Genomic DNA, 11,931 nt, shown 5'->3' with positions numbered 1-11,931 from the left:
CAAAAAAATTCTATTTGTTTTGAGATGAGTTTATTTTTAACACAATGAATTAACAACGAGATTCTTTCTACAATAAATAGAACTTCGATTGTATAGGGTTAAGTTCTTGGAAACGTAAAGTGAAAATTCACAATTAACTTCAAAATTTTAAATATTAGTCTATCTAAGATTTGTGAAAACTTTAGTGTTTAAATATAACGTCACCTTTTGTGATGCTTGAAAGAGTACAGTTTATATAGGGAAAGAAAAAGAAGTAGTCCTAAATATTAGGTCTTCTACATTCTAAGAAAAAAATTTAGGTATCGTGAAAATAAATAAATAAGACTTAAAATAATTCTAAGTAATAGCTAAAACGCAATTTAGCAATCCAATAACTTTGCTACAACCGTCCAAATTAATAAGTGAAATTTCCAAATAATCCCAAGTAATAATTAGCCCGATGTCTTTTTAGAGTCTTAAATTGTATTCAAATAAAGAAAGAATATAAGCAAAATCTTAAGTCCTAAATACAGGAAATAATTAATGCCCAAAATTTTAGGAAAATAACTTAAATTATAATTTTGTCCAATGTAAAATTTATTTTTAAAGGGTAAAAAAGACGAACGACATTTCGTTAAGGGCCTTCGTGCTTTTAATATAGTATAGATAAAGTATAAATCTAAAAAATGATAATATTGTATTTGTTTAACTAATTCAATAAATGAAGAAATGTACCTATGAAATTAAAAATTAATTATTTTTGTGACTTAATATCGCAAATAAAACGTAAAATACTTTTATAATATTTTTTTAAAAAGTTTTATCAAATAAAATAAACTAAAAATTGATTCTTTTGGTCGTTGAAAATATTATCATACAAAGTTGATTGTGACAATATAAAGTTTAAAGAATAACTAATGATGAATTAATATTTTACATATAAAGAACTTAATATAAATTTATAGTGCGTTTATAATGCATTTTGTCTTCTACTATTTTGCAATTCATGTGTCAATTTTGCATCTTTCTGTTTTCAAAGTCAATCTGTATTTTACCTCTATAAGATTTTGCTAACTCATTAAAATATTCAAAAGAGATTACTAAAAACTAAACCAAAGAGCAGAATAATTACTTATATAATAATATTGAAGGAGTCCAGCAAGACAACAACTAATATACAATGGACATAATTTTTTGGATTTGATTTGATGAAATAAAACCAAAATTCCATTAAAATCCTAAATATTAATTTTTTTATATTCAATTGTTTGGTTTTGATTTGATTTGACGGAATTTATATGTGCTTTACTTTTGAATTTATAGTCCTATTATAATTTTATATAACCTTAAAAAGTTATTTAATAATTTAATACAATTATTAACATTATATATTTATTGACATGGGGTAAAATTGTCTTTTCTTAAGAAAAGTGGCTTTTAATCTTTTATAGTGGTGTATGACATTTGGAGAAACAAGTGAATAGTTTAGTGATTTTTTTGTCCTAAAACAAAGAAAAGTGATTTTACTAAATAAATTCATCAAGTTGACTAATCATTTGGGGAATTAACTCAAATTCTAAAAGCAGATTTAAACGAAAATAGTAAATCTTCTCTCCAAAAGTAAATAATATGAAAAACTATTTTGGTAAAAATATTTTCAAAAGAAGCAATTTATAAAAAAATTGGTCAAACATTTCTTAAAGAATTAAAATTAGGGAATTTCTAGCTAAATATGTAAAATTAGAAGCTTAATCACCACAGTGAAAGACATTTGAACTTAATTACCTAATATAACAAGATTTTAAAACATAGCAACTCCTTAATTTTAAGCTTCAAATATTTCCCTATTTTCTCTTTCTTTCTCCACGCCTCTCCCCAACTATACTAATGTATATAGTAAGGAATTTTAACATTCCTATACACTATATGAAACTATATTACTCTCCTTACTCAAATTTTATTATAATTATATTTTATATATTCAATTACCATTTATGTACATTTTAAGGGAATTAATGATAATAATTAGTGTCCTAAAATTACTCTAACGTATCTTCCACTCCCCCACGTTTCTATCTCCACATCCTACCCCCTCCCCTACGTATCTTGCATCCACCCACGATTCCACCATTGACAACCATTAAAAAACTTTTAAGCTTTGAATTCGAATTTGGGTTTTCAGAAAACATTATTTGTTTGAATTGAATGTTGTTGCAAAGAATTGAGAATTCTCTCTACGTGTCTCTATCTCTCAATCCCAAATTTCACTAATGTAACGCAAAGGAAAATAGAGCAGCAATTCCACCATTGACAACCATTAAAAAGCTTTGAAGCTTTGAATTCGAATTTGGGTTTTCAAAAATCATTATTTTTTTGGATAAGGTGTTGTTGCTAACAATTGGTAATATGGTTTGGAGTTTATATCTCAATTTTGAGGGGTTTTGGTAAATATTAGACTTGATTTTGGCTGAATTTCAGATTGAAACTCGAAGAAGAAGAAGAAGAAGAAGAAGAAGAAGAAGAAGAAGAAGAAGAAGAAGAAGACATAATATATAATATATTTACGAAATTGTAGTAAAGTTGTAGAAAAATTATAAAAAAATTGTTTATATATTTTTCTTTTATTTATTTAACTATTGTATGAAAGTTGAACAACATTGTATAAAAATTATATTTAAGTTGTATATTGCAATTGTGTATAATTGAGTAGAAATAATGTATGAAAATTGTAGATAAGTTATATAATATATAATTAGTTGTATGAAATATATTTTTACTATGTATAAATTAGATACAAAATATACAAAAGATATATTGTATAAAATTTGTATAGAATTTGTGTTTACGTTGTATATTATTGTAGTTGTATTTAACTAGGTAGAAATAATATGTGAAAGTTGTAGATAAATTGTATAATATATAATTAGTTGTATGAAATTTGCTTTTACTATGTATAAATCATATATAAAATATACAAAAGACATATTGTATAAAATTTGTATTTAAATTGTATGTTATTGTAATTATATTTAACTGAATAATGTACTAAAAATTGGACATGGTCATGTTCTCAACTAAGTCAATTCATAAATCACGTGTGGTTCGGAGAGGGGATGAAAGAGGGGTTGTCTTGGCAGAATTCCTTAATTTAGTTATTGCGCTTAACAACATTAAATGAATATAAATAACAAAAGGAAAATGAAAATAAGGGTCTCTCATGCCACTTGATACAAAGAATGAGCGTTAGTCGCAGAAGTGGACTAATGCATATTATTTGGGAGAAATTCTAAAATAGCCAGATTTATAATTGTGCGTTTAAAAATAGCTCAGTTTTAAAAGTAATTAAAATTTAATCACTTTTTATGTAAAGATAAATTTGAGCGAAAACACTGTTCAAAACCCGAAAAATACGTCAATATATTATACTGGAGTTCCAGCATAAGTATGCTTGAACTCCAACATATTATGCTGGAGTTCCAGGATAGGATAAGTATGCTGGAACTCCAGCATAATATGATGGACTTCTAGCATAAATACACTAGAACTCCAGCATAATATATTGGAGTTCCAGCAAGTATAATTGTCCAGTATAATATACTGGAGTTCATACACAGGTGCACCGAACTCCAGTATATCAGCAAAGTATACCGGTCTAGCATAATATGCTGGAGTTCATACACAAGTGCACCAAACTCCAGTATATTATATTGGATCGGTCTCTGTTACAGCAAAATAGTGACTATTTTTCATTGACTTCGTAAACGTTGGCTACTTTTAAATGACCAGTAAGAAAACTGGCTATACCGTGCTATTTTTACATATTATTTTCCTCAAGTGAAGACTAATAGCATTATATCCTACTGCACAGACATAACTGTGAGAGGCAATGGAAAACTGCCCAAAAATTTACTTGATTCTAAGGATGTTTCCATATTTGAACCGCATACAAAAATTTAATACGTTGGTAGACACATATATTTACCAGCAACCAAGTCATTGATGACATTATGTTGCTTCAATTGTACAAGAGCAATTGCATGATAAACCGACTGAGCGTGAATCAAACTACTCGATCGATATGGTCAGAGTTGTACTCCAAATAATTTTAGTTTAATGTAAAGATTTAAATTTCTTAGTTGCATTCCTATTGAACTAGAATGAAGACATAGATGACCGAGGAGATTGAAAAATCAGAAGATTTGTGAGAAAACATACGAGTGGAAACATAAGGAAAGAGAGGAGGAGAGAAAAAAAAGGAAAAGGGTGTCACTATATCCGTTGATTGAAGGCACAAATAATGGATTGGGAGTCTTTTAAGGTGGATTGTATATATTTTGTAAACAAAACTTGTTTATGCCGGGTAGTTATGCTAAGATTATTTCTTATCTATTATTTGATATGATGTATTATAGTATTGCATAATTTCTAAAAATATTGATTGTTTACAGAAATACCCTCCAAAATATGGCGGAAAGTATCTGGAATAGGTTTTGAGGAACAATTATGTGTTTAATCATGCTTATACAAGTATTAAAACCCCTTGCATTACACCAACAAGGGTTGTGGTGGAGTGGTAACTACTCCTTCATCCTTAACTAGAGATCTCGCGATCAAATCCCTGGGTATGAAGTCTCCCTTTGTTAGGCAGCGCTTTACCCCCAATGAGGGAATTCCCGCCTCGAATTCGAATTTAGTCGGGCCCCAATGAAGGTACCACATACCGGGTGAGAAACAAAAAAAAAAACCTTGCATTACTAATACTAGAGTTTGCTACTATATATATATATATATATATATATATATATATATATATATATATATATATATATATATATATATATTGGTTAATTTTGAGAGCGGTTATAAAGTATCGTTTCCTCCCTTTTTCAGAAATCAATTCGGATCCCTAATTTAATTTCTCTAATTATCGTGATGATCCCGGTTGAACAAAAACTCTTTCGTCTAGTGTATTTTATCAATAAAACTATCGCTGTTTCCCAAGAGCTAACCGATGAATTTGCAGCAAACTGTAATTATAGGACAGAAGCCCCAAAGATAGTAGTCGCCTCATCAATCTGCAATCCGCATACCATAAGTTAAATATTCTTTCGTAACGACAGCAAAGGAATGAATAACAATTGGAGTAATATATATTTGGGAAAAATACACATCTTCCTGAATCTGCTTTGTGTTTGATCACTTCACTTCCAACTGAATTGTTATTAAGTGATGAATTAAGACTGATTAATACCCACAAAAGTGCTGAGTGTATCTGCAAGAGAGACAAAAATGGTAAAACATGAGCGCTTTCTATAACCGTCTTCAGAATTAGGCTTTTGGACATTCCTGGATTGAAGAGTTGAGATATTTCTACGATACACATTTGCAAGAGCCAGCTTCTTGTACTTCGAAGTGGTTAATGAGCAACACCAGCTTTTCCGTCATCGGAAAGCTAGCTATCATGTACTACTAATGATTCATTTGCAACTAGTATTCTGTTTCTAGCACCCCATCTATGAGACCAAACTCCATGGCCTGCCATAAAGCAGTAAAGAAAGAAAATGTTTGCTTAATCAGATGGATTCTGTTTCATGCCCAGCGAAAATTGGCATTGAAGGAAAGTGAAATCAGATAAAATAGAACCATATATACACCACAAGAAACTACTTTAGAAACTGCCAACAAGGCTTTTGAGGCATCTAGAAATGCTTTAGCAAGGAATAGCATCTTAAATACTAGCATACAAGTTATAGCATGAGTAACATTACCTCAGAGACAGACAAAAAACGATCCCTTTCAGTGTACTGTTGCACCTTCTCAATTGATTGGCCAGTAAAGGCAACATACATCTTGTCGATTTTCTGTATAAGTAGAATATCAACTCAATCAAAAAGTCCTGGAATATACACTACTATTAACTACTTCGCCCGGAGTTTTAGCTCAATCACAAAGTCCTGGAACATATACTACTATTAACTACTCTGATCGGAGTTTATAGGTGAACTACAATATCCTATTTCCCATCCCAATTTAACAAACTTATGCCCCTAGTTCACAAGTCTGGTATCAGATCATTCAAGTTCACAAAATCACGTGGTCTCCGTGAAGGACCACCAATGTTAGTTTAAATAATACACTGAAGATTGCAACCCATGTATAAAGATAAATTGAAATTTTGGTGATTCATTCCAGCACGTATGCATCCCCGTCAACAATCTTTTTTTTTTAACTACGTTACATAAAGAGCATGTCCACAAACCAGTAAACTGAAAGTGAAGTTTAAAAAGAGACTTCTTTATGGTCATCATGGTCCTATGCTGTGTCAGTATAGTTTTCAAAATTACACAAATGGAGAAAGGAAGTCCATGGAACCTTCTATGTTAATCACCATTATGCTTAATCTGGATTCTGGATGATTGTATAACAATGAGTTTGTAGTAGCGTACCACAAATACCAAGTGAACCTCCATCAACTTAGCTTAATGACCCTATTAGACAAGTTGTTTATCTGTATGGTATACTACAATATGGTTTGTCAAGAAGTTCCAACAATAACTATCTTATGATCATGTTTATTTAGTGCGTAAATTTCATTCGTATACAATTTCCCTATATATCCTATGAGTCGTCAAAATTTACTGAGTCACGTCAAATCTAGGAAGATTCGTGTTGGTGACATTGCTGATATAAATCAATACATTGCATAGTAAATTTATTAGAAAGGCTTTCAGTTTATTTTTAACTTTTGTTACTGTATACTTTGATTGTACCATTGCGACATGATCTTGTCTACATTATAATATTAAAATTAGGCTGGTGTCAAATCTTTCAAAGGGTAGTGTAAGTATCTGCTAATTATCTGCCATGATATTTCCTGTATATTCTTTGATTGTCATCGGAATCTTTTTTATTTAATGTTGCTATACATATTCGACAAACCCTCAATGTGGTACATGATACACATCCTGATCTGACCACTGACCACTATCAGGAGACGGAAACTTTGCTTGCAAATTTAAGCTTGGTGCCCATGAAACAAAAAGTCTCTAGTACACTTTACTTATCATTTTATTTCCCCCCTTAGGGAGTGGGGCGCCAAGAAAAAGGTCAAGATAACAAGAGCAATAAATTTAATTTGGAGGCTGAGCAAAGATAATCTTCTTCAGAACCCAAATGTAGATTATCAGAAAGAGAAGGTTGAATAAGAAAAATTACTAACATGGCGAGATTGAACCGCTTCATTCACTTGGCGCCGCACATCCTCCACATGACCCTAAAGCAGCAAGTACAAGTAGGCTTTTAATAAAAATACAACCAGTTTAAGTAGCAAAAATGGAAGCATCTTCATACAGTTCTGAACTAACAGAAACATTCTAAAATATATTACCTCTCTTCTAATTGTTTTATACTAGAGACATCTCTTTAGCATAAAAAGAAGAGCAATTCATTAAGAGCTTCTAATATAATGCGGAATTGCTCTTACTTTATACAAATTTCCTTGTACATTTGGACTAATACATTATTCTACCCTTTTTTTTTAGTTGACATCATTTCTAGGAAATAATTTTGTATGTCTTTTATTTGATAAGGAATTGTATGTCTTTTCTTATACATGAAACAAAAAGTGAGATAGAGAATAAGATTTACAGGAAAGATCTCTTTCGTTATGCCTACCCCAAAAAAAAAAAGGCAAAAAGAAAAAAATATACCGCAGATTGGCACATACAAAGTGTTTAGTCGTACAATCACTTTACTGCACCATTACAAAGTTTAGTACAATCAATTTTACAAATTTTTGTCAGAACAAATTAGCTGTACGTTCTTTTAACTGTTTGAGAAATTTATATTGAAAAAAAAGGTAACAAAGAATGCTCATTCTTCAAATAGGAAATTAAAAAACAAAACATTTTATTAAGAACTTGGAAAGAAAAGAGTTGAAGAATGCACAAAAAATAGAAGAAATGAAGAAAAGAAATATAAGTTGACGGAAGATTATAATTGTCTCTTGGGTATCCAGTGGCCCAATTTTTAGGGGAGAGGGTGTTTCTTAATACCTTAAAGGGGAAACAACAACGCGTCAGTCCCAAACAAGTTGGGGAAAGTGTTTGTAATATTTCCAAATCAGAGGAAACGTAGTTGTACTACACCCAAAGTAACACAACTTGACTGAAACTCTCAGCACACTTTTAATAGAGATTAGAACTTACTCCACAACCACTTTGAGGTTGATGAATCATTATACGTGCATTTGGCATTGCGTACCTCATGCCCTTTTCTCCACCGGCAAGAAGAAGTGCTCCTTGGCTTGCAGCTACTCCAAAACATACTGTACCAACCTTAGGCTTTATCTGAAAAAGAAGTCATTGCTTGAAGCATAATTATTGTAAGAACATAATTCCAAGAAGTAGAGCATATACGCAATTGAAAGTTGTTCAAAATTTGATTAAACAGAGTGATTATAGACACTATAAAGTGACATACTTACCCATGACATGCAGTCATATATTGCCAAGACAGAGTAGGTACTTCCACCAGGACAGTTAAGATAGATCTGATATTGCAAAACATGGACATAACTGTAAACAAGACCTTTCTATATTCAACTTGATTAAACAAAATCTAGCTATACGATTATGGCAGGCAAAGCAAAGCAGTACCAAAATATCTGCATTTTCATCGATAGTTGCGAGGGTCACAAGTTGTGATATAACTCTCTGAGCAACTGCGGAGTTGATTGGTTGTCCAATGAAGATAATTCGATTCCTGAATAACACAGTAGAGAGATCCAAAGGGCCCCCTGGTGTTATCACGGCAGGCATGATGGGTGGATTCCCCTTTTTTGCTTCAATAACACCATAGCTGTTTCCATGAATTTCAAAACAGGAGTGTTATATTATCCAGGTGGCATGTTTCGACCAATGATTTGGTCTATGTGTGTAAACATTGACCAAGTGAATTTTCAAAGACCACCCAGTGCTCAAGAGACATTCAATAATGCAACATTTCTGCTTGCGAGTTAAGCGCAGGCTGGCTGACCATCTTTTGAGCATGCACATTTGGGTCTATGCTTGTGTCTTATTTCTTCACTGTGTAATTATATATTTTGGATAAATTGTTTCAACGCTTTCCTGTGAGAGATTGTTGTCTTTTTACCTATTTAACCCAGCTTTTTAAGACCTAGCAAGCACCAAAACAATATCAAAGTGGGCATGACAATTTATGCTCTTCGACATATTTTCAGTTTCTAACGACGTGCCACACATCAATACCATCAAAGTGAAAGTGAAGATAAGCTACTCATAGTAAATTTCAATAACTCTATTTCTAGTGAGTATTGAAGGAAGAACACAAAGCCTCACTAATTTAGGAAAACAACAGTAAGCTCATCTCAAGAGCAAGGAAAATTTATCTAAGTTCTGGATCGAAGAACGTCTGTGGGAAGATCTTACCAAGTGTTGAGAACATCTCTACACTCTTATTGACTTCTTACAAAACCACATCACTGCATCATTACATCTGGTAGTATATTTAACCAAAATATGACCTTTTAAAGCAATATGATTAGAGCAAAATATTCTCCACTAAGTATAGAAAAGTTTGAACACTAAGGGGTTGTTTGGTTACAAGGACAAGGGATTATAATCCTGGATAAAATGTGGGATTATTTTATCCGACATTTGGTAAAATCTTCAATTCTGGGATTGTTCATACCACAATTGTGGTATAAATTTATACTTCATCCAATGTGGCAAAATGACACCTTTGATCTTCTCCAAAGCTTTCCTCACAAAGTCTTTTAAGAAAGTCAAGGTTAATATTGAAAATAAAAGTTTATCGAAGCTTAACCTTATTTAAAAAAATTATCAAATTTAACCTTATAAAAAAGTTTATCGAAGTTTATCTAGCTTAACAAAGGACATGCTTTATATTATACCCCGCATATCACATATTCAAAAATTATACCCCGCATATCCCACTTTTAGTCAAATGAACCAAACATCTATCAAATATCCACCAAAAGATCCCGCCATTATTAGATCCTCAAATTATAATCCCATAAACTTGTTCACAAACCAAACTAGTCTAAGGATTGAAGATAAAGTGATAAACCTTGAATTGGTAAGACCACTGGGTTCGTGATCATTGAGCTTTAACGGGGTTCTCAGAGTCTTGTTAGAAAATCCTAGAAATTGAAAGAAATAAAACCAAATCATCACCACAAAAAAAAAAAAAAAAAAAAACCATAAAACATTTCGTTTCAAGATAATTAAGCAGCTAACTAAGTCACTAACTAACTCAAATTCCGTTGCTAATCAAAAACTTAACTTACCAATAGCTGATGAATCAGAATACGGACTTCGGAGAACAGAAATTATCTGCTTCCTTAAGCTTCTGCAGAAAAGTAATTTAGTATTAATTTGTTCTCAAAATCAAAAAATAAAAATAAACATGTAAATCAGGAACAAAAACGTAAATTTATCACTAAGAGAGGCATTCGAAAAGCAATTACGAAAACCTAGCGCTTAAATTACCTAGATGAAAACAGAGACGAAGAAGACGTTTGCTGCCGGAAAGAGACTGGAAAAATTGACGTTCCGGTGATGGAAGACGTTACCATTTTATTTCTCCGGCGAGATTCAGTGACGGAGTACTAGAGGGAGAGTGTTCGCCGGCGGAGTTAAGAGTTATCCCACGAGCATTCTGGTAAAAAAAGGGATAAGGAACGGGCAAAACCCGAATAATTGTTGGATCTTTATTGGGCTTTAACATTTGATTTTGAATTGGGCTATTAGCTTTGTGGTCTAAAGCACAATTACTGTTAATGGGGATCTTTACACAAATAGCCCATTGAATTCATTATTTGCTTTTTCTAGCCAATATATAAAGATTATACAATGATTATACATCATTATATACAGATTATACATTAATCATACATATATTATGCATTTGTCTGCTATTTTAAGTTTAAGCATTTCGGTAAGCGGCTACTTAAGTTAATTCTTCTATCCCGAAATTCTCCAGAATTTTGTAGAACTATGATACTTTTTGGGTGGTGTTTAACTTTTGATCCTCGCTTTCCCTATGGGTAGAATTTTAATGTCAAAAGTTAAAAGTATTTCCCATGAGGCAAGCAGGGGTAATACTTGTTAAATTTGAAGTTCAGACAAGAGGAAAGAAAAACTCATGATCATCTATTTTATGGGTTATTTGTGTACTTCACCCGGAATTTAAGATCTTGACAAACAGGAGCGGATTTAGGGGGGCGGAAGGGGGTTCACCCTTCACCGAAAAATTAAACTGTGTATATATGACAAAATTTGTTTTTTACCTCTATATATTAAGTTTTGAACCCCTTTAACACAATTCAAAAGTGTAGTTTAGTGGTCAAGCGTCTCCGCCACTGTTGACAAATGTGACGTAAAAGATGAAAAATTATCAACACAATATAGATTATAAAAATAATATCACTGTATAGAGAAGAAAAAAATGAAGTCATGCTTTAAAGATGTTTCATATTGATGCCTATGCATGCCATCAAATTAGACTAATTTCACTAACGAAAAAGTTTGTTATGATCTAAAAATGCGAAAAAACACTTCTTTTAAGAGAAAATCTCATTTTATACCCATCAATTCCAAACTATTTATCCTTTAATGTCCAGGTCTAAACTATTTACTACTTTTACCCATGCGTCCCAAACTATTTACCCGGTTTTTGTATAAACTTTTCCACAAATACGGTGAAACGAAAAAAACCAAGAAATAGCAAAGAAAAAGGTAGTCATGGATGCGGAAGAAGGAACACAACAACCCCAACTAGTTCTTGCACACAAACTCTTCCTTTTGACACACCTAGATGTCAATGACTTGGATTAAGTTCGCCTCCGTGAAGAAGACTTGGACAAACTCTTCTATTTCCCTTATATCCTTCTTCAAAAAGAAATTAGAT

At 31.9% G+C, this 11,931-nt stretch overlaps 1 protein-coding gene across 1 annotated transcript; it reads right to left on the bottom strand.

Moving 5' to 3' along the window:
* Window positions 1-5,107: 5,107 nt before the first annotated feature.
* Window positions 5,108-10,678, bottom strand: LOC104242665 (ATP-dependent Clp protease proteolytic subunit 6, chloroplastic). Its single transcript, XM_009797733.2, has 9 exons — window positions 10,512-10,678; window positions 10,310-10,371; window positions 10,090-10,162; window positions 8,637-8,838; window positions 8,465-8,530; window positions 8,187-8,327; window positions 7,199-7,252; window positions 5,748-5,840; window positions 5,108-5,514 (listed from the first exon to the last, which is right to left on the bottom strand). The coding sequence occupies exons 1-9, from the start codon at window positions 10,595-10,597 to the stop codon at window positions 5,467-5,469; spliced, it is 825 nt and encodes a 274-aa protein (XP_009796035.1). The 5' UTR covers window positions 10,598-10,678; the 3' UTR covers window positions 5,108-5,466.
* Window positions 10,679-11,931: the final 1,253 nt, after the last annotated feature.

This window comes from Nicotiana sylvestris, chromosome 12, assembly GCF_000393655.2.
Source record: "Nicotiana sylvestris chromosome 12, ASM39365v2, whole genome shotgun sequence".
NCBI lineage: Eukaryota > Viridiplantae > Streptophyta > Magnoliopsida > Solanales > Solanaceae > Nicotiana > Nicotiana sylvestris.
This window is presented reverse-complemented; position numbering and strand designations above follow the sequence as displayed.

Bases quoted from the DNA above. Each gene is read 5' to 3' on its own strand.
- LOC104242665 (XM_009797733.2), bottom strand. From the start codon at position 10,597: ATGGTAACGTCTTCCATCACCGGAACGTCAATTTTTCCAGTCTCTTTC. The intron at 8,328-8,464 runs GTAAGTATGTCA...CTTCTTTTTCAG, and splicing joins TATATGACTGCATGTCATGG to ATAAAGCCTAAGGTTGGTAC. The intron at 5,515-5,747 runs GTAATGTTACTC...GCTTTATGGCAG, and splicing joins GTTTTTTGTCTGTCTCTGAG to GCCATGGAGTTTGGTCTCAT.